The sequence below is a fragment of the Canis lupus genome, chromosome 24 (genome assembly GCF_048164855.1).
Source record: "Canis lupus baileyi chromosome 24, mCanLup2.hap1, whole genome shotgun sequence".
NCBI classification, from domain to species: Eukaryota; Metazoa; Chordata; class Mammalia; order Carnivora; family Canidae; genus Canis; species Canis lupus.
Window position 1 is genome coordinate 42417612 of NC_132861.1, and position 23950 is coordinate 42441561.

Sequence of the window (23950 nt, forward strand, 5' to 3'; positions counted from 1 at the left end):
ATGACCCCTGTGACCCATTGCAACAGCCCCTTTCTCCTTGTTATTATAAGCCTTTCAAATAAAGTCTCTCCTTGCCAATGTCCAGAGTTTATTTTTATTTGATATTACCCTCTGGCTGACTGGACGATCCTTTGCATAAGCATATTTATGCCTTCTTATTAGAAGGCACTTTTATTATCATATAAAGTGCTCAGAAGTCTCAGTGCCTTATTTACACAAATTCTAATAATTTATTTCCTGAATTCAAAGAGCACTGATCCATTTACCTCTAAGCCTGATAACTTTACGTCTAGTTTACTCGAGTCTAGGTCAGTTTATCCCCAAGCCTTGTTTTCCTCATGCTTCTTTCTCCCATCCCCCAGACGTGCTGTAGAGGCCACAGCCCATGGGCCTTGGAAAGTGGGACGGGAATCCCAGATTCCTATTGGGATTCCCTAGAGTAGAGTCTGCAGGCTCCTCTTCCTTAACCAGAACACCTGGTCGAGCCTCTGCCTCTGCCCCTTCAGTGCATTATTTATGCCAGCAGCCCCTAACTGATGTCTCACCCAGGGGATGTTTGGCAATAGGTTGGGAGACATTTTTGATTGTCATAACAGGAGGAAGTGGTTACTGTCATCTAGTGGATAAGAGCCACGGGTGCTGCTGAACCCATGAAGGCATAGTGCAACCTCTTACAACAAAGAATTATTTACCCCAAATGTCAATAGTGCCAAGGTTGAGAAATGCTAATTTACATGAATATCACTGATGCTAACTAGTCAAAGAATATCAGCTTATTTGAAAGTCAAAAGTGTCACAGTAAAACTTGTCCAAAGGATAATCTACCTTCATCCAATCACAGTGGCTCTTGTTTTCTATGAGGCACTTACAACTTTTGGAGAAAAAAAGGATCAACAATTCGGCAACAAAAATTTATTGATTAGTTTGCAACAGTAGGTACAACACGTATAACTTTATCACAGGGTTACAATTCAGTATTTGTGCTTTGTAGGATAGGTAAACATTCAATCGAGCACAACAAGAGTCTACACACAATATTCTGGGATTGTTTAAAAAATAAATATATCCTTTTCCATTTAGTAGCACAAAGAACTTTCAGTTTGAGATAATGGATACATTTCAAAATTTGACATTTTGTTAATGTGACAGATTAAACATAGATCCTAAATTTGGACTATTAATATAAGAAATGTCTAATGAGTACTGGGAAGGATTCCTTGGTGTGTGGTGAAGAGGGAGGTATGGCTTACAAAGAAGCTTCCTTGACATTTCAAGATGTGGATGACACATAAGGCCAACATTGATGGCATGGGGCCTTGTTCACATTTAATATTACTTTGCAATTTTTAAAAATAGAGTAAAAGCAGGGTATTTCAGGAAATCTTAAATAAACTCCTTCTTTGGTCAAGAAAATAAAAGCCAGCACACCTCACTTAGTTAAAGGGAGAGCAGTTAGATACTTTTATTTTTTTTCAGAAGAGTAAATCTCTGTTATTAAAATACTTAATGTAATAAGGTTTTATTCTTCCCAAATTAAATGCCAGTATCTTTGAATCAGGAAGAGTGGATGATCCTAGTGGGTTATGTCAAATCCTGCATCCATCATTATAAATGTCACCCAGGGAGCAGGTTTGTCATCGCAGTGCCAACCCATTTATAATAAAAGCACTGAGCTCAAGTGTCAAGGTATAACTTAAGACAACAATCCCCTCATGTGTTATGAACCTCTAAGATAACTCAATATATTATTTAAGATAATAATCTTTTCATAATTTACAATAAAAATAAAATGAAAGTTTATATTTTATATAATTTAATACACAAGCAGATTTTATCTCAAAAGACTTTTTTTTTTTTTGTAAGAAAGTTTTTTCTCATGGTCAGAAGTCTGTGAGCATGTTACCCAAGTAATACAGAGATGGAAACAAGACAATCTTCAGTCTTTTACACTATCAACTGAAAAACAACAGTTTTCTTGCTGGCTGGGAACACAGATACTGTTGGGGAGCTGCGGAGTATTTATCAGTGAGTTACAGTGAATAAATGAAATCACCTCAGTAGAGAACAACAATAATACTCTTGTACTTCTGTTAATATCCACTGATATTGGTCTGATAGTGAAAATCCTTTGTATCAAAATTCTGGAAACTTCTCGTCCATATCTTAAGTATTGACCTGGGCTGACAGCCCCTTCATCAGCTCAAAAGAGTAAAATAATGGTTACGTCATAGTTTACAAAATTATTTTGACTAGTGACTTTGCTTCTAGTTGCACATAATTGGAGACATTACATAACATTTTGTATTATTAAAAATATTTAAGAGCAGCTTTCCTGAATTTTGGGCCTAGTTGTAAGCTTTTAGTTTAGGGCCCATTAAAATTTCTCTTTTTCCAGCCATTCTAATACAAGCTCTTTTGAACTCACTCATACGTTGTATGGATTTGTACAGACCTATTTTTGCTTTTCCTCAGATTTTTTCCATGTGCAGTAGACTTGAAACGGCAGATTTTTTATAGCTCTGCTAATGTGATGGGATGTTTGAGAAAGTTGAGAGTATTTAGAGCAAACCACTGTAATCTAAGCTGGAATAAAGGAAAGGAATACTCTAAGGACATAGCTGCCTTATCCCAGTTCCAAGAGCCAGTCAAAGAGACTTGGGGTCCCCTCCTTCTGCTCCTCATGCATTTTGCAGTACTGAACAACCGCATGGAAGATATCTCCCACTTTCCAGGACTTCTGCTGAACCAGTCGCACAACATCTAGAAACTAAAATAAAGCACAGAGTTAGGACTCACACATCACAGATGAGCCTTCAAGTCATCTCATTCAATCATTCTTCCAAAGCCAACAGCTCTCTAGGCTATATTTTTAATCTCTAGTGAGAGGGGACTATTTTCCGCGACAGTCTATTTTTCTTTTAGACAAGTTCATTAGAGAGTTCTTTCAATGAACTAGAATTTTCTTCTTCAGAGCAGTTGCCATCCATTGATTGCCGGAGACTAGATGGAATTCTTCTTTCAAGAGTCTGTCTTTTAGATATTTCAAGAGTTTCCTTAGATATCTTCTCTGGATTGGACTCTCTCTGACAGGACTGTACAGCATAGCTCCTAGAACCTTCTACCTGTCTCCAAATAGTCTCTCATTGGATGTATACATTTATGCTAAATAAATCCAGTGCTAAACTTTTGGGTATGGTCACTTACTAGCTCCTCACTCCATCTTGAAAAATCCCCTCCCCCCATCACATCTCAAGAGACATTGGCTTTCCATTGCAAAAGGAAAAGGAAAGATTGAAGAAACACCCTAGATTTGTCACCCCATTATTGGTAGAAGCTTCAATTGGCCACAACTTAGAGACAATATTTTTGGCGTCAGGTGAATTGTGACCTGAAGTGTTGGAAGGTGGGAAATCATTGTAGATCATTCCCTTCATGCCACTGTGGGATGAAGCCCAGGGTGAAGGCCTCTCAACATCCTCAGGAAGATACTTCTTTTAAAAAATGGACAATTATTAAGAGCCAAAACCTGTAGGAAATACACTTGCGCAGGTAATCTCATCCAATTCTGTCAACAACTCAGTGAAGCAGGCATTTACAGATGAAAACTGAGGTCTCGAGAGATGAACACATGATCATGATATTTAGGATGATGTAAAAAAAAAAAAAAGAGAGACAGATAGGAGGCCAATGGCAACTATGCTATAGACCATAATCCCCCAGGGAAGGACAACATCCAAGTCGTATCTTACTACCTTTTCCTGTACTTGATAGGTGTCCAATAAATGTTTGCTGAGTGAAAGAAGAACAAATGACCAAATGGGAGTCAAATACATTCAAAATGACCAAGAAGATGAGCTGAAATATGGAACGGCATCCAGAATCATTAGTGGGGGGGGAACCTCATCTAAGTATTCATTTTAAAGTTGTATGTAATGTATTTACACATATATAATTTTAAAATAAACATGCATATCTTGAGGTTGTTTAATCAATACTTTTCCGTTGAGAGGATGCTCCACAAAAATGGCTGCAGGCTGTGGCTCTAGGCAAAGGCTGAAAAGAGCCTAGATTGGGGCAATGGGAGTGTGCCAGAAGCAGAGTAAAAGCTCATTGTGGGCCATTTGTCTCATTGCCCTGTGACTGACAATGGCATGTGTGTTGCGGGATAGGATAGCCAGGACCTCTATTTACTGTTCACTAGAGCAGCAGTGGAAGGTTAGCTCCATTCAGTTCCCTTGGTCTCCGTGATAACATTTCAGACACTACTTGCCATTTGGGACTCCTTGCAACTTCTGTCTATTTTCCTGTCTGTCAGATTCCTGAAATTTTAGAGCTTAATCTTTTAGGTTAAGACTGCTTAAAATGCAAATACCCTCAGATAGGGGAACATTCCTAGCAGCTATTAATAATGAATGGAGATGCATAAAAATAACTTTGTGAGCTGTCACTTATATCTTGGTGTGTATGAATGAATCCAAGGTGTACTTTCTGTTGGATGAACAGTAAAAACATGAAGCATCAGAGAAAAAGAGAGAAAGGCTAGGGTGTCTTTGCATGATTTGACAAATCAGACTTTTCCAGCTCTTACTGGAAGTCTAGAAAGTAGGTGTTACTAGGAAAGAAAGCTTGAACTTCAAGTTTCTGAGGTCTCATTGTGAGAGGCTCATAGGTTGGTGACTTCTCTTCAAGATTTCCCTCAAGTGTCACCAATGGCTTTCGGCCAGACCCATCCCTTAAGGGTGCCTCTTCTCCCTCAACATGTCTTATAAAGATGCAGTCACCATAAAATACACAGAAATATAAAATTACCCTCAGATCCTTTTTTTCTTTCTATAAAGTCTGGCTCACTGGGCTACCATTTTGTTCTCAACTTTTATCCCTGAGTCATTTTTCTAATTGACCATCAAAGCTCTGGGCCAGATGTCAATATTTGCTAAGCCCTTCCTAGAAGGCTCTCAGCCTCAGACCTTTTTGGAAGCTCAATTACAAAGCTTCTTTCCAACTATTTAAGACTTGCTGAAGGTGGGTCTCCCACTGTGTTGACAACCACAGGATGATGTTGACTGACCCAACGTGGGTCACCAGTAGCTAGCCACTCTGCCAGTAGTTTGTGGAATAGTCACAGGCTGGAATCTGTCTCATGATTTCTAAATCCAGTCTGATATCCCAATAAAGCAGCTTTTAAAAATGATCTGGCCCCACTAAACATAGCCTATTCTGTGGCTGTGATGACTTAATCTCAGACATGAAGACCTTGAAACATCTGTAGGTCTGATGAGCAAGAAGGTCTTACACTTTCTTTTCTTCCTTGACTGAAAGAAATTTCTAAATAAAAATGCAGCTAAGGTTGTGAAGAAGCCAGGAAAGGACATTCCCAGCTTGTTGCTTTATAGCCTTGAAAACCACATTCAATTTAGCAGCTGGCCTTAGATCTTTCATTGTGTCTGTCCATGTTTTTGCTCTCGTAATTTTATAATCAGCTTTAGTATGGCAGGGACCTGAGTTTTTTATTCCAATGCACTGAAAAACAAAACCCAAATATTTTCACTTCCTGCCTTTTCACAATCAATAACAATTAAGTTCCCTTCCTATAGATCACAGTTGGCATTTCCTTGAGCAAATATTTTGTCTTAGGCAACTAGAAGGATTTACATGCTGTGATGGTATATCATTGACAGACCCATTTGAAGAAGAATGTTACCTGGTAGAGGACATTTATATTCTCAGGCACATTTACTAAATTAGATCAGTTGTTCACAAAATCCAATGGTAGGATCTCTGGGAGTTGTTGCAAGCTGTGATATTTTTTTAAAAAAACACTCAATTTGGATTTCTGAAAGTAACTACCTTCTTTTGCTCCAAGGCGACATTCCATTTTATTAAGCACAAGTGAGTTGGTTTTTACATTGTCCCTGCAATTCTAGCCTGTAGAGCCGTGATTATCAGCATTGCCTGTACCCTGGAACCACCAGAGACCTTTAGAAAACTCCAATGCCTGAACTTCATACCAAGAGGAGATTCTGATTTAATTGGCCAGAGCATCTGGGTCTATAAATCTCCCCAGGTGATTCTAGCACACACTGAGTTTGAGAACCTTGACTAAAGGGTTTGATTCAAGACAATTTCTTATGTTTATAAATGGACATGTTAGTATCTGTTTTGCACTTAATGTTGGTGTTCTCCACCAAATTCAGATATTGAAACCCTAAACCCCAATGTGATGGTACTGGGAGGTGAGGCCTTTGGGTGATAATTAGGTTTACTTGAGGTCATGTGGATGGGGCTCCCGTGGTAAGATTTATGCCCTTATTAAAAAAAAAAAAAAAAAAAAAAAAAAGAAGAAGAAACACCAGAGCTCTCTCTTTCTACCATAGGAGGACAGAGGGAGGGAGAGGGCCCTCACCAGGAATGGAATCTGCTGGCACCTCGATCCTGGACTTCACAGCCTCCAGAACTGTAAGCAATAAATGTCTTGAATAAGCCACTCTATGGTATTTTGTTAAGGGAGTCTGAGTTAAGGCAGTATAGAATTCTTCCTTATTTTTCCTTCCTTTCCTTCTCTTATTGTCTTTCCACCACTTTGCATGTAGAATGGAATGAGAAATTAAAGGTGAGGTCATGTCTCTTCTGACTCTCACTTTCCTGGGAAGGTATCTGTACACCTGTTTTCTCTTTTCCTTCTTTGCATTCTTTGCATTGCCTCCAAGAAAAAGGACTAATTCTCACATGCATAAAGATGAGAAAGGCACTGATATACGGTGAAGCTAGTCATCAGGCCATTCTGGCTCACAGAAGCTCGTTATATTTAGAAAAAGAGCTAGAGGGTAATGATACTTTGTATCCAAAAGGCAGAATAATTGGCTGATTTATGTCATTTTTTAAAAACCAATTACCTTCATGATTTTTTTCGCCTTGAATTAAATTAAAATTTTAAAAAATTCTTATTTAAATTCAATTTAGTTAACATATATTGCATTATTAGTTTCAGGAGTCGAATTTAGTGATTCATCAGTTGCACAGAGTGTCAGACATTGTGAATGATGTTTACAAACTGTTTTAGAACATCAGGCATTAAGACTCTTAGCAATCTTTGCCCTGGAATTTAGGATACTTAAAGTCCACCTCAAGTTCAGACACTCCTTCAGGGTATTTCTTATAGGAGAGAGCCTCAAACTTTAGTACTCATCAACATGACTTCGCTTGAGGGAAGTTGCTAAAAAATGTATATTTCTGGGCAGCAGTGAATGTGATGGGGCTAAGGAAGTGCGTAGACATATGAATTGTAAATAACTGTCCCAGGTAATTCTGTGCATTTGGCTTATAGTTGAGGTGTGGGAAATCCTATTTCCAATGTGTTTGTCATCTCCCGTTTCTAAAATAAATTTCCATCATATTTCAAGATTTTGCTTTACAATCTGAGCCTCTCCTGATTTACATTCACCTTACTCTGGGTCTCTCTTGACTAGATGGAACATCCCGTGGGTCGGAAATTTTGTCTCTTTTGTTCCCTATATTCCCAGAGCCTAGAACAGTGCCTGATGCATTGTTCATGCTCAATAAATATTTGATGAATATTCTGAGTGTATGACTTTCAAAAAAAATGCCATGAAGGAAAAAGCTTAAAAATGAAAGTGTCAGTTTACCAGAAAAAAGTGACACTACCCTGGGCCCCCCAAATATCTGGAATTTGCCTTTGGAGTTGAAATGGGGCTGAAATGCATTATAAGGTATAATTATTATTATAATTATAATAATTAATTATTATTAATTAAGTGCCCTTCAACTCCAAGGTCGATGGTGGGAAAGATGAGCTGCTTCAGTATTTACTCATGATACCTTCTCCTCTTTAGCTCATGCCTGTACTGTCATAAGGCAGGGGGGTCGATGACTGGGGAATACCCTTGTTGGAAAATTGTTAACTACATGAATTTATTGAAAAAATTCTGAATGCACACAAATGGAGACTCAGCACATAGATCTGTGAGTAATGTTTAATACTCTAAGTGATGGTGAGAAATGGGATTTCTGAACTTAACAGAGATGTTTCTTTTAGTCCTCTCCACACTGAGGAGGAGCATGAGAGACTCTGCTGCCCTTGTGTGACAAAGCCTTATGGAAGACCACAATCTCTCTTCCACACTACTTGAAAAAAACTAACCAATTACTAAAGACAACCAGAATGAGGCTTCCAAATGCAGTATTGATAAAAGAAAGGATGTCAAAATTTTGCATATGGGTTTGCTTTTTCTGACCAGTTCTCTTTGAGACAATAAATACTGCCCATTTGTGAACAAGCCACTCTGTGCAGAGAACCTTCATTGACTGAAAAAAAAAAATTAGGATGTTTTGTCCCTAAAGTTACATTACTTAGAAATAAACTCCTTGACCTGATGCTAAATTGAATGAGTAAAACACTACTTCATGTTTTTCTTGATAACATTAGTGGAGCGTTTATTTTCTCAGAAAAAAACAGCTAGCTGTAAGTAAAGATAGTCATCCCCTCCAAGAACTGAAAATTAGGTAGGATTAATAAACATCAAGTCAGGGCCTGATTTACCTAATCAAGTTAATAATCAGGTTAGTGACACACTCTTTGTCCTTTCACATAATGAGGACTTATGAGACATATATTCTCATAGAGTACTATGCTGTTTCTTCAAAATGGTGGATTTTATAAAAATCTACTTCATTAAGAGACCATCCAAAAATGCACCAAGTAATGTTCTGGAGATAAAGTTGGAAACCAGCCTGTCTTTCACTTTTCCATGAACCTGAGGATGCACTTTGCCTGAGAATGTTCTTGTTCTCCTCCCCATGGCAGGGAGTCTTTAGGATTGTGTATGGAAGAAGGAGGGACCCAATGTGGAGTGCTCTTTCACTCCACTTTTTGCACTAGACAGCCTGGGTGGTAAGGTGGAAGGAGAATTTATCAAATAGTGAACCACTCATTATCTTGCCAACAAAGGTATGACAGTACAGGATAGTATCTAGATTCAGATGCCATGGAATGGTAGGAAATACTAGACATGAAGAGAAATATAAATTGCCTGTTGGAGAGAGAGGCTGATGTGAGAGAAGGCAGTATCAATTAGGTCTCCTTCTCAGTTTTTTCCAGGAGCTAATGCCATTGGCTGGTGACACAGAAATGGGGAAGCTGTTCTAATTACCATGTGCATGGGCAAGATGGCAAAGGATCTTTCAGGCTGCTAGATTTTGACAATGAGAATTAAAATGCAAGTACATATTTAAAAAAAAATCCAGATCATAATTTCAAGGCAATTTAACCTGAGAGAGACACTATTGAGAAGTTTCCAGGACGGCTCAGCCGTCACTATCTGGGGACTCACTCAAGGGCCATTCTGAGTCCTGACTTGCTCATTAAAAAGGGATAATAACAGCCATTGGCTCTTCTCATAGGGTTGCTGAGAAACAAGTGTAATGCATATGGGGATGTACTTTGTGATAATAAGACATTAAAAAATGCACTGTGGCAGTGATAGGCAGGATCCTAAAACAGTTTCCATGATTTCCGTCCTGATCTTCAGTACCATGAATAGGATGAGAAAATTATGCCTCTACTATGTTACTGTACATGGCAAAAGGGATTCTTAGTTAATACTGAATTAGTCAGAATGGAGACTACCTGGTAAAACTGATCTAATTGCATAAACATTTTAAAAACAGAGTTTTCTCTGGTTGGTGTCAAGAAGAAATAAGAGAGATTGATTGCATGAGAACATGAAGGGGTCCGTGTGACAAGGAATACTGGAAGTTTCTAGAAGTGGAACAGCAAAGAAATGGGGCATCAGTCCTACAACCACAACAGACGGAATTAGGACAACAACCTGAATAAATTTGGAAGATTGTTTCCTCCTCACCCCAACCCAGTCTCTGATGAGTGCCCAGCCAGGCTGCTATCTTGATTTCTGCCTGACAAGTCCCTAAGCAGAGAGCAAAGTAGAGTTCACCCAACTTCTGGCAACAGAGTTAGGTGGTATTGTTTTAACCTAGTAAATTTGTGGCAGTTGGTTACACAGCAATAGGAAACTCATATTATAACACTATTATTAACTTGAACATTTTCAGAAGGAGCATACTTTTAAATTATGGGAAATTGAGCTTGAAGACATTGGCAGATGGATTTGTGCTTTAATCTTAATTGAGATTCTACAACAGTTAGTGGGCAGCTTTAGAGCTAGGGAGTTAGAGTGATAGTTGCTATTAATTTAGATGTTGGCAAAGGCTCTATTCTCCGACTTTATATTTCTAGTAGGTGGAGAGTGATGACAAGGAAGTCTGTCCAACGCCAACCTGTTCAATAGACACATGCCTCTCGTTGACACCATGCCACAGTGTGTTTTCAACAGAAGTATGGCCTCACTTTAGTTTCTTGTATATTTAGTTTCTTTTTATTTAAATGGGTGTTATGAGGAAATTGTTCCAGAGCAAAGAAACACCATAACAGAAACAAACAAAACACTAGACTCTGAAAAAGTTCCCATCTCTTCACTTCACTTTCTCTAGCTGAGAAAACTGAGGCCAAAGAAACAGTTATCATGAATATATATATGTGGGTGGAAGGTTTCAAAAATCTAGTCACAATTTTAAGGTGAAAAGAACAAAGGGTTCAAATTTAAATGACTTGACTGGGGATTTATCCAGTTTCCAGCAGTGATAAGAAGCACAACAATTCATCCACATCCAAGTACAGGACGGGGGGGTACCTTTTCGATTCTGTTTTCCTGAGATTTCTTAAAGTAGATGGTGGGGATCCCAAGTTCAGAGGCTGCTATCCACTGCAGAGTGGCTCGAAGCTCAGCATCAGGACATTCTGGCTCCAGGTCAAAGTTGATCACCAGCAGGCTCCCCTGGGAGCTGGCTACTCCCATTGGCGCTCCAGAGGCACCTTCTGAACAGAGACACAGCCCAAACTTACCACGCTTTCCACAGGGAGATGACAGGCAAATTGTGTGTCAAACTTACGGGAACATGACTTACCCTCTACGTTTTCTGACTGTCCTTTAAGAATCTCCTTTTCTTCCACCAATTCACTTTGGGAGAAAACAACAATATATGGTTGGTAATGTTTAGGAAGAGTAAGTTGTAAATGGATGATGAGGCAATGGGTCTTATTGATCTAAAAGCTTCTGAAATTTGTTCTAGATTTATTGTTTTCATAGAGGGAAGTTAACACTGGGGAAATACCAATGTGGCCATTACATTGGATTATTGAGTCTGCAATAAATAGCTCTGGCCCTTAAAAAAGGCCAGATAAACTACAAATTTTTCAGTTGGGATAACTGGTGTGGGAGATTCTAAGCAATGCATCTTTCTCTTCTCCTCGCCTTTTCTTCCATAAACCTTCAGTGGTTTCAACAATCAGGGAAATACCGTGTAGGCAACTAGATCTGATCTGGGGACTTATACTTCTTCTCTATTTGACTTGTCATTTAAAGGACTATATGTTTCCACCCTAACACAATGATTTTTTTCCCCCTCTACTATGACAGCAACAAAGCTGCCTTTTAGTCTAGGAAAATATTTTTCTAATGTTTGTGGTTCTTTGACCTGAAAAAAGGGACAGAACAACCAATGAACGGCAGAACTTAAATTGTACAATAAAATACTTCAGTTAAAATAGAATTTTTTATTTTTCTATCAGGAGGATGGAGTAAGCTGGAGGTGATGAAGAACTAGAGACATGAGGGACACCTGAGTGGCTCAGGGGTTGAGCATCTGCCTTCAGCTCAGGGCATGATCCCGGGGTCCTGGGATCAAGTCCTGCATCATGCTTCCCGCGAGGAGCCTGCTTCTCCCTCGTCTATGTCTCTGCCTCCCTCTATGTGTCTCTCCTGAATGAATAAATAAATGAAATCTTTAAAAAAGAAGAGAGAACTAGAGACATAACTGAAGGATTTTATGAGATACAGCCATGTTCAATGTTTGAGGTGTTTTCATACAGTGAGTACTTGTTCAGAAGCCTTGATGCAACAGCAGGACTCAGTAAACACTTCCAAAATGAGAGCACGTGTCCCAACAGCTGAAAGGAGGTGGCCTTTTTGGGAAGCCCAAGGTTGTCCTATACTTTAATATGGGCTGGAAATTAGACAAGAGCTCTTAAAAATGCCTATTTTTATATAGAGTATTCTTCCTTATATTCTCTGTTACTGCAAAAGTTTACTGGCTATAAATTCCACTGTATTGCTGATGTTGAGAGGGAGCGTAGTTGTCCTGCCACACATATGAAATGATTTCTCAGAGAATGGCCAGCTTCCCAAGGGTCTTGAGTCTCCCCTAGGTCTCTGCAAGTGATATAAGTGAGATGACACAGGGTAGGGGCAACTTCTGCTATCGTGGAGCTGCCGGACGGTGCTATGGGTGGTGGTCATTTTGGTTTTCCCAGAATGCATATAATCTGTGGGGTCCTAGGCTCTACCCTTGAGAAAGATGGAAAAAGGAAGATAAACCAATGTTTCCTGAAGGAGAAAAATAAATTTACACCAAAGTAATTTTTTGCTTATAGTTTGGTTCTACTTTTAAAATGCAAAACAAAACAAACCCAAGATCGTGTGTCTGTTCATCTCTACTTGTGACTAATGGCAGCATGGGACAACCAAGGATGCATGGCAACCTTCAGTCACTGAGCAATACTCTTGTAGGCAGGATAGCTGATTTCATAGTGAAGCAAAAATGACTTAGCTATAGAGACTAGCTGAGGAAGGAGATGAGGGAGCAACATTGGTCTTATATTTCATTTTTATCTTTCGAGATTTCAGAAAACTCCCAACAGTAAGCTGAGTCGTAATGGCCAAAACTAGATTTCAGTTTATTTACTCTTCCAGAATAATCACAAATTATGGATGTAGCTCTGACCTCATGTTGCCCTCCTCTTCTGCACCGTATTTTGTGTTGCACATGTAGTGCTCCTCTAAATGTTATTTCTCCTTGGTCTTTGGGAAGGTCCTGAGGTTTTGGGAAGCAGAGTCACTGCGTGGCAATGACACATCCACATTGTGGGACCGTTTGGTATTAGGCACATTTACTAATGTCTACAACTAAAGGAAAAGCCATTCATATTCTATTCTATTCAACAACAATCTTTGTGGGTTTGGCATGGTATGGTTTAAAAGGATTTTTGCTTCTCTTTTCTGATTATTTGGATAAACTTTTTCTGACATGATTTTATCACAGAAGGCAGATTTGAAATCCAGAAACAGTGGTGGTAGGGTAGGATTGTCCTAAGCCCTCATTCTTGCTCCAGTGACATGGAACCACGGCAGTATAGACACAATGATTCGGTGGTTGGGCACAATCTGAATGATCAGAATGGATTGCCAGATGGAATTAGAGTAGTGGTCTCACAATCACTGCATCTCAGTGGCTACTTACTTAATCATGGGAGAAGATGGCATGCTTTCCTGATAAATGTCCAGGTCCATAGTGCCAAGACTGCTAGTGGCACTACTGTTGCCATTGCTGACAAAGCAAAAGTTTACATATTAATGCCCGTCGCACCACCTGGCCACACTGCCAACACTGATGTTCCATCATTCTTTCTAAGAGGTCCTTCTTTTGGTCCCCAGAAGAATATTGTTGGGGGAGTCCTAAATTAATATTTATTGCTGGACAAATTAGAGGAAGACATAATAAAAGACATTTTTGGCTCAAGCCAATCATCATCATCATCATCATCATCATCATCACTGTTTTTGAATTTCTGCACTGGTGTCATACTTAGTGGGTGACAGCATGACTTTTGTCTTCCTCATTATAACTAGAGTGAGGATGTTTCTGTCAGCAGCAAGAGACTCCTTGGTATACCCACCCATGGCAACTAAGAGAATGCTGAGAATGCTGTCTGGTGGAGATACCAATATGCTCATCTGCCTACTTCTTGACTTCTGACAGAAACCAGTAGACACATGTTCTCCCTCTGCCATTCAAGGGATTTTTTTCTGAGGGACATTCCATAGAATATGCACCTGGCACATTATTTTCCTGTAGGACTGCAGAATTTACAAATTTGGTGGTGCCAAAGTTTTATCAGATCCTTCATCATAAAATCTTTGAGAAGTGGCACCTGATACCTTGTGTATCACGGAGAAGGAGGGCTGATGTATCACTTTCATAGGTTACACAATCAACATATGGTCTAGTTACTAGCTTGGAATTTATTTGCTGAAACATAGTAGACTTGAGCCAATTTTTAGGCTCTGTCTGTACTTGCAGGATGGAATGCCTCCAATTTCAGCAAACCCGTCGAGTTTCCTCATACTCCCACTATTTCCCAGTGACATCTCTTCCAAGTCAGATTTCCAAAGGGTGATTGCTGGTGTGTCATGCAATAGGACAGTCTTCCCTAGGGAGTACTATGAATAACAAACTGGACTCCTTCAATTTCAAATTCCTGCTTTGGGTTTCCTGTGGGGCACTGAATGTATTCACTGATTGAGATCTGATGACTTGAACATTGCACTGAAGGCAATTAACCCTATAAACTTCTGCTAAGTCTAGAGATTTAAATTCTCTTTGCTTTTTATCTCTATACTGTAATATTTCCCACCAGTTTTGGGTATTTTAGACAAAATATTTAACACTGTGAAATTTTCCTAAGTCTAAACAGACTGAACTGCCAGATATAAGGCTGCCAAGGAGCTATTATACCAGATACATATGAATCCCATTCTCCCACTGGCCTTTCTAGAAAGTCTACAGATTTTGCCCAGTATCAAATGAGACTTGGGTTAGAGATGTGGAGATCCTTTTCATTTCCACCTCACAGAGGGGTCGTGTTTAGTTTATGTCTCTTGTTGGGCTTAGGTCATTCCAAATCTGATCTTTCATTAATTCCTCTCTTGCTTTCCCAGAACAACAATACACAGGGCAGGGGAGAGAAAGGGGAGAAACAATTAGGCCAAACAACACAACACAATGTGGAAACACTTGCCTCATGTAAACCCAGCCTGAGTTGCATCTGAAATACAAATGAACCAGAGAGAAAGTATCAAACACACCAGGTGTAACAGCAGCTCTTTAAAAATCCCCAGTTGTTATCGAACACACTAGCTGGGGCTTACAGAGAAAGGACTACAGCTGACTCTTAACCTTGGCCAAGGTAAGTAAAATCACAGCTGGATAGTAAGAGACCCCTTGGCACAAATCACAACAGGCAAGCACCTTAACCTAGCAGGAGCTGAGGGCTCTTTTTACTCTCTTAGGGACCCTGTACAGAGAACCGTTTAGAAAGTATTTTTAGAATCTGTGTTGAGACCTGTTTCCCTGGAAAGTCAAGGAAAGAGCAAGTACCTCATGGATCGCTCACTGAGCTGCAGAAAACTACTTGTGTCATCTGGATTGTCCTCCTCATTGGCGAGCTGGGACCAGCTGTCTGTGCTCTCCCCACTGCTGCCGGAAAGGTTGGGGAACTCATCGGGGGCTCTGCCTTCCGCCGAGACTTCAGCCCCTGGTACATCGCTGGCATCAAGATTGTCACTGTAGGTGGCAAGATATCATTACCAAGAGTGGAGGCCCAAGCAGAACTTTTCATGGGGCAGGGGAGGGGGGAGGACCTTGTTAGCTGCTCTGTTGAACCTAAGTCTTTGCCATAGTGAACAGGATAGCCTTGGAGGCCGGTGGCATCTTTCTTTCAGGCTACCTCTTCTCCTAGTGCCCTAACTCCATTTTTGCCTTTTCAAGATTGCTAATCCATCAGTTTCCCCATATCTTCATTTTGTCTTTCTACTGACTCCCACCATTCATTTCAAAAACATGTTGAAGCACCCTGGGCTGTATACATAAGAATAAAGGAGGGGAAGTAGCATTTCTAATGAAGACACCCAGCGCATCCTCTCCAGAGATTATGAGTCATTGGTTCTGCAGGGAGACCAGGAAACCTGCATTTTAAACAACCACTCCAGGTTAATTTTAATGCAAGTGGCATGTGGACCATGCTGGAAGAAAAACACTCACCTAGTTCTGGAGGTTTACCAAGCCATATTGCCTATAAATGGCTCTGAACACATTTTGCATTTGTGGCTACCCTTTTAGACTACATCTCCCTTCGAAACCTCTGATTTATATCAGCACTGCCTTTCTGGATGAGTGTGTTTTTTAGGTCAAGTCGCTCTCCAAAGCATTTAACCCTTGATCTGACACAATTTTCTCCTTGCAGCCTTTGTTTTGCTCCCTGGTCTCCCAGGACTTTCTGACTCTCTGGTCATGCCTTGCCTAGAGTCTGGTTCCCTGTGTTGTCTCAGTGCCACCCTCGCCAGCTATGATGGGCTCACTGCCCTCCTTTCCAGTCTGTCCCTAACAATTTCATCTACTTTCCTGCCTATGAAAACAGCTTCTAAATCTGAACTCCAGCCAGGGTTCCTCTTCCTGCTTCTGGGGCTCTCTTTTCAGCTGGTCTTCTGAATTTATTTAATCTCTCTCATTAACATTTTGAAATCAACATATCTTAAATTCTAATTGCCCTCCCATCCTCTTCCTGTGCTTTTTATTTCCATTGACCTTTTTGTCTCCCTGCTCATGAAATTATATTAATTTAGGTCTTTCTAAATTGCTCAAATTTAGATTTGGAAGGAACCTCCTAGATTTCCTGTAGATTAGGGTGCAGGAGCCCAGTGAGGTTAAATGATTTGTCCAAGGTTGCAACAAGAGTTGGTACCAGACTTAGACCTCAAGTTTTGAGACTCATGGGCATTACTCCATTACTGTTTGGCTGGACTATATTGTATTGGCCTCCTAATAGTTGAACCCCAGCTACTTCTCTTCTTTCAATCATATGATCCAGAAATTCCATTTCTAGGAATTTATGTCCCAAAACCGAACACACTAATTTGAAAGGACATATGTGTGTCTATGTTTATTGCAGCACTATTTACAATAGCCAAGATATGGAAACAATCTAAATGTCTATCAGATGAGTGGATAAAGAATATATAATAAATATATACAATGGAATATTATTCAGCCATTAAAAACACTGCAATCCTGCCACTTGTGACAACATGGGTGGAACTGAGGGGTATGACGTTAAGTGAAATAAGTCAAACAGAGAAAGATAAATACCATATGATTTTACTTTTATGTGGAATCTAAAAACAAAACAAATGCTGGAGAATCATGTAGTGAGGTTTGCAACATAGAAGGGAAACCTCAAAGTTATGAATCTTAGAGCTCATGTAGGAGGAGCTGCTGCTGGCACATTTGCCCTTTTCTTCACCAGGGAGAGAGAGAAAGGAGAGAGACAGGCTGGTGGAGAGAGAGAGAGAAAGTGAGAGAGGGAGGGAGGAAGAGAGACAGAGATAAATCACTTAAAACAAATCCAAATGCTCTCTGCAGGGGGGAGGGAATGGTCTCTACTTCACTTGGATTGTTAACAAATAGCTCCAGAAATGTAAATCTCTGTATCTCTCTAAAAGTATCTTTAGGGTTAGCATTCAATCATCCTTCGAACCAGGTGCCAATACTCTGTTCAGAAAGCCAAATGTACAGAAATGTGAACATATTCACACAGCCTTTCTCCTGATATTACCGACAGAGTCATCAAAAATTAATAGTATAAGAGAAAAGGACATTAATAACTGTGAGCAAGGAGCAAGAGTGTATCTCTCGGGTGACAACGAAAAATGCAATAGTCTGATGTAGTGGATATTAGAATGCTTTTCTTGGCCATTGCACACTGACTGCAGAGAATATTGGCCGCTGCCAGTGCACACTGGGAATTACCAGCAGGCAGAGAATAGCCTGGCCCAGGTTGTACCCTCTCTCATTGAGCATCCCAACAACCAGCTGAGACAAAGACACAAAAGGCCAGTTCTTGTCTTACTTGGCACCAAACCTGACAGTCCATTCCCTCTTCAGGGGCTCCTGTAGGATTGCTGAGGCCTCAGTTGCAAACAAACTTGGGGGCACCTTCTCTCCATACAATCTTGCCTTTCCTACTTCCTTATAGATGTATGCACACATATGTCTAGAGAGCACTCCCTACTAGATTATCTGCCTGAAACTCTTCCTCTAAAAGTCTGTTCCCAGGGATGCAACCCAAGGCACTCAGTCTCCTTCATTCAAAGTAGTACACTGGCTGCAGAAAAGTCTAGGTAATTCTCTTCAGTCTTAGGATTAGTACCATTATCCTTTCTCCAAAAATGGTTATCCTTGAAAAAAATTTTAAATGAGTTCTAATACAGAAAGTAGAGTTTCAAATGTACAAATTTTGGGGTTTGATGACAAATCTCCTTTGATATGTGAACTGGTTACCCAGAAAATTTCACCAAAGCTTTGGAATCCTTGCCTGTAAGACTCCTTCCCACAGCATTCTGGATAGGTACAATATTAAGGGGTGGCTATTTCTAGTAGGCTGTGCTACTAAGGCTTGATGAAGAAAAGGTTCTTAGTAACCTGATTTTCCTTTCTAAAATGTTGAGATTTTTCCAGGTCGAGCAGGGAGAAAATGAGCTGCAACCAAAAAGACATTAGATGAATTTAGTTAAATTCAAATGAAAGAAAAGTTTATTGAAGATAACTGGAAACAATACACATACTCCTAAAAAAAGAGATAAATAAGCCAAGTTCAGAGCACAAAAGGGAGGCTTCTAAAACCATTTGTTTTTAGAAGAAGAAATCTCCTGGACTAATTTTTTTACTAAATTAGGACCTTACACTCCTAGAAAAATTCATTCCAGGATATTTCTCACTAAAGCAGAAGTTAAATCTCAGTGATTGACATAGAACATTCAGGTTAAAAATGAGTCTGTCAGCATATTTTATTTTATCTAATTTCATGCTCTATTTACAGTAAATCTCAGATTCTGTGTCACATAACTGGGAACTCAAAATGAGTAATGATTATCTAAAACACTGGTTTTCATTTTCTTTTGAGATAAATGTATAGCTTTGCTCATTTATTTATGAATAATGCACAGATGTGTTATGCAGATTTATGTAGATGGCCTTTTTCCATTTCTGATTTCATAGTTCACATGCAGAGCTTTAGAGGACCATTTTTGATATGACATCAAATCAATTGTAGAATTTCTGAGTTAGCAGGGACTTCAGAAATCATCTAGCCTAATGTTCCCCTACCTTAATTTACTAGCAGACTGCTGTCATGATTTTTGCCACACCTGCATTCCCCTTGTATTATATGTCAATAATAAAAATTGTAAAAACCAGTTAAGGTAACCTAAATGTTTATTTTAAAAAGAAATTTTGAGTCATCACTGTAAATGGAAAATGGAAATCATTTGCCATAGGTAGACAGCAATAATAAAAATAAATATAGAAATACAGTAAAAGCCTTCTTCGCAATGGGTCATCCAGTTGTTTAGTTACATGAAGTTCATTGAAGGGGAAATAATGACACACATACACATTCTTTAAACTTAAATTTTAGTTTGCTAACATACAGTGCAATATTGGTTTCTGGAGTAGAATTCAGTGATTCATCACTTACATACAACACTCAGTGCTCATTGCAACAAGTGGCCCCTTTAATCCCGAGCACCCATGTAAGCCCATCTCCCATCTTCCCTCCCTCCATCAACAATTTGTTTTCTGTTTTTAGAGTCTCCTATTGTTTCCCTCTCTCCTTCCCCCACCCTGTTCTCAAATATTCACCTGTTTTGTTTCTTAAATTGAACTTATGAATGAAACTGTATGGTATTTGTCTTTCTCTGACAACTTATTTCACTTACCATAATACCCATTTATGTCATTGCAAATGGCAAGATTTCATTCTTTCTTATGGCTGAGTAATGTTCCATTGTATGTATATATATACCACATCTTTATCCATTCACCAGTTGATGGATATTTTGACTCTCTCCATTTGGCTATTGTTGATAATGTTGTTATAAATGTCGGGTTGCATGTACCCTTTGATTCTGTATTTGTGTATCCTTTGGCTAAGGACCTAGTGGGGCAATTGCTGGATCATAGTGTAGTTCTATTTGTAATGTTTTGAAGAACCTCCATACATTCTCCAGAGTGACTACACCAGTTTCCATTCCCATCAACAGTGCGAGAGGGTTCCCCCTTCTCTGCATCCTCACCTGTTGTTTCTTATGTTGTTAATTTTAGCCATTCTGACAGGTGTGAGGTGATATCTCATCATGGATTTTATTTGTATTTCCCCGATGATGAGTGATGTTGAGCACCTTTTCATGGATCTGTTAGCCATCTGTGTGCCTTCTTTGGAACAGTGTCTATTCTTGCCTCCTGCCCATTTCTTAACTGGATTATTTGTTTTTATGGGGGGGAGGTGTTGAGTTTGATAGGTTCTTTGTAGATTTCATATACCAACACTTTATCAGATATGTCATTTGCAAATATCTTCTCCCATTCTATAGGCTGCCTTTTAGCTTTGTTGATTATTTCCTTTGCTGTGCAGAAGTTTTTATCTTCATGGGGTCCCAATAGTTCATTTTTGCTTTTGTTTCCCTTGTCTCTGAAAACATGTCTAGTAGGAAGTTGCTGTTGCTGAGGTCAAAGAGATTTCTACCTGTGTTCTTAGACCCTCTAGGATGTTGATGGTTTCTGTCTCACATTTAGGTGTTTCATCCATTTTGAATTTATTTTTGTTAAACATACACATTTTAAATATTTTATTTTAATTTTAAATGCATAAACATGTCTTTTTCACCAGTCTTTTTAAAAACCCTTTTGGTTTCATTGAATTTTCTCTATTTTTGTCTATTTCTGTTAATTGTTGGTCTTTGCTCTTATTTTTATTATTTATTTCCTTCCTTATATTACCTTGGATTTAATTTGACCAACTTTTCTTGGTTTCCTAAGGTGGAAGTTCAGATCACTGTTGTTAGACAAAATTCTTCTTCTTTTTTTTTTTTAAAGTAATTCCTGCAAATTTTGATATATTGTGTTTTCATTTCCATTCACTTTAAAGTTTATTCTAATTTCCCTTGTGATTTATTCTTTGATGAATAATTTAGAAGTGTGTTTTTAATTTCCAAATATTTGGAGAGATTTCCTAGATTTTTTTGTTATTGATTTTAATTTCACTGTGATCAGAGAACATACTCCATAATATTTTAGGTTGTTATTTTCAATTTATTAATGCTTATTTTATGGACTAATAGCCTACCCTGGTTAATATTTTAAGTATATTTGAAAAAATGTATATTCTGCTACTGTTGGTGGAGCGTTTAATAACTGTTAATCAGGTGAACTTGATTGAGAAGATTGCTCAAGTCTTGTATGTTCTTACTGACTTTCTGTCTACTCTTTTACCAGTTACTGATAAAAGGGTGTGAAATTTTCAACTCTGATTGTGGATTTGTGTATTTCACCTTCCAGTTTCAGCTGTAGCAGATTTCATTTCAAACACAGAGTTTGCATTTTTGTTATTTAGGTGACTACATATTTACAATAACTGTTTTCTTGATAAATCTTGCCCTCTATCATAAAATATCCCTCTTTATCCTTGATAAAATTCCTTGTCCTCAAGAAGTCTACTCAGTCTGATATTAATATAGCTATCCCATATTTCTTTTGATATTTCTTTTCCCATTCTTTTACTTTTTACCTATGTACATCTTTATATTTGAAGCACATTTCTCATAGATCCTTTACAGTAAGAGTTTGCTTTAATAGTATGACAATCTCTGTCTTTTAACTGAAGTATTTAGACCATTAAGAATTAGTGCAGTTATCAATAGGATTGTGTTTAAATATATCATCTTAATAATTATTTTCTATGAATCTCATCTGGTCTTTGTTGCTGTTCTCCTCTTTTCCTGCATTTCTCCAGATTAATTGAACAATTTTTAGCATTCCATTTTATCTCCACTATTAGTTTCTTAGCATAGCTCTTTGTTTTAGATTTTTAGTAGTTACTCCAGGGTTCATCGTTTGCACCCATTTTATCACCCAAGTGATACATTATACAAAGCTTCAGATTACATTACACAAAGCTACAATAAATAGAAGATTTTTACAACAGTATACTTCCATTTCTATCTCACATCCTTTGTATCATAACCAACGTATATTTTAGTTTTGTGTATGTCATAAAACATTTTTTTTGTTTTAAATAATTATCTTTTAAAGAAATTTTAAAAGTACAAAAAGTGTTTTCTGTTTACTCACATACTTAATATTTGTGGAATTATGAATAAAGGTGCTATAAAATCTTGTGTGCAGGTGTTTTGTGTAGACATAAATTTTCAACTCATTTTGATAAACACCAAGGGGCATGACGGTTGGATCATATGGCAAGTGTATCTTTATTTTTGTAACAAGATGCCAAACTATATTTCAAAGCAGTTGTGCCATCTTTGCTTTTCTACCAGCAATAAATATGAATTCTTGTTGTTCCATATCTTCAGCATTTTGTGTTGCCCATTTTTTGGTTTTGGCCTTTCTAATAGGTGTGTAGTGGCATTTCTTCATTGTTTTAATTTGAAATTTCCTAATAACATGATATTCAGCAGCTCTTCACATGCTTATTTGCCTTCTGTATATCTTCTTCGATGAGGTATCTGTTGAAGCCTTTTGCCCACTTCTAAAATCAGGCTGTTTGTTTTCTTATTATTGAGTTTTAAGAGTTCTTTGTATATTTTGGATAACAGTCCTTTATCAGATATGTCTTTGGGAATATTTTATCCCAGGCTTCAGGTTATCTTCTGGTCCTCTTGACAAGTGTCTTCCAGAGAGCAACAGTTTTTAATTTTAATGAAGTCCAGTTTGTCCATTATTTTTCTCATGAATCACGTCTTTGACATTCTATCTAAAAAGTCATGGTCACCTGAATGTTCTTGTATGTCATGTTTTACAGTTTTATTAAATTTTATATTTAGATATAAAATTTATTTTGAGTTGTTTTGAAAAGTTTTGTTTCTAGATTATTATTTTTTTTTTTGGCATGTGAATATCAAGTTGCTGCATCTATTTCTTGAAAAGACTATCATTTTTCCACTGCATTGCCTTTGATTCTTTGCCAAATATCAGTTGACTATATTTGTGTAGATCTATTTCTAGGATTTCTGTTCTGATCCACTGATCCATTTGTTCATTTTTTCCCCAATGCTACACTGTCTTGATTACTGTAGCTTTGTACTAAGTCTTAAAGCAGGTAGTGGCATCCTGACTTTGTTCTTCTCCTTTAATATTGTCTTGGCTATTCTGGGTATTTTGTCTCTTTGTATAAACTTTGGGGTTATTTTATTGATATCCACAAAATAATAAGCTGGGGCTTTAAATGGGATTGCACTGAATTTATAAATCAAGGTAGGAAGAACTGACATCTTGACAATATTGAGTCTTCTTATCCATGGGTAGCCTTTATTTTTTGGCTAAGTGAAGAATACTAAGTTGGCAATTTTTTTCCTTCACTACAGGAAAGAGGTCATTCCTCGTCTTTTAGCTTTCATTTTTTTCTGATGAGAAACCTGAAGTTCTTATTTATGTTCCTCTGTATGTAAGTTGTTTTTCCCTCTGAGCTGCTTTTAGGATTACTTCTTTGGTTTTGGTTTCTAATAATTTGATTATGATGTGCCTTGGTGTGGTTTTCTTTTTGTTTATCTTGCTTTGGGGTTTTCTGGACCAACTATGTGGTAAATTGGACCCTCACATATGCATTAGGGAAGCTGTGGTTATAAATTTTTAGGGGACTTACCCCCTTCTACCTAGAGCCCTAACCTCCAAAGATACATTTTCTTATCAACTCCTTTGACGATGAGTGAAACTTTTTACTAAGTTTGTACTTTTTCTGAGGATGTAATTCTTTAGGGCATGGAGATTGGTGCCATTTCTAAGTCTTCACCATTCATGGATCCAGTCTTATTTCCTGGTTTTCACTAGCCTTTAGAAAACGAGCTTGTAGGTTAGGGAGACTGGCAAGGCCTCAAGAGCAAGCACAGATTTAGCTTTAGCCTAGTACTTTTGTTTCTATATCCTCTCATTTTTCTGCCTCTGAGATTTTCATCAT

The 23950-nt window shown here is 38.3% G+C and overlaps 1 protein-coding gene across 3 annotated transcripts in view; it reads right to left on the reverse strand.

Annotated features, from left to right (window-relative positions):
* Window positions 1–897: 897 nt before the first annotated feature.
* The window catches only part of SPHKAP (SPHK1 interactor, AKAP domain containing), a 169551-nt gene continuing 146498 nt past the window's right edge, over window positions 898–23950 (reverse strand). Inside the window, exons 6-11 of one of the 3 annotated variants that reach the window (XM_072796548.1) lie at window positions 15307–15492; window positions 14948–14974; window positions 13390–13476; window positions 10999–11051; window positions 10725–10909; window positions 898–2767 (exon numbers count right to left, since the gene is read on the reverse strand). In XM_072796548.1, the coding sequence (XP_072652649.1) occupies window positions 2624–2767; window positions 10725–10909; window positions 10999–11051; window positions 13390–13476; window positions 14948–14974; window positions 15307–15492 (682 nt within the window). In that variant the 3' untranslated portion in view covers window positions 898–2623. The remainder of the gene's footprint in view (window positions 2768–10724; window positions 10910–10998; window positions 11052–13389; window positions 13477–14947; window positions 14975–15306; window positions 15493–23950) is intronic. The other 2 variants (XM_072796546.1, XM_072796547.1) reach the window with 2 other exon arrangements.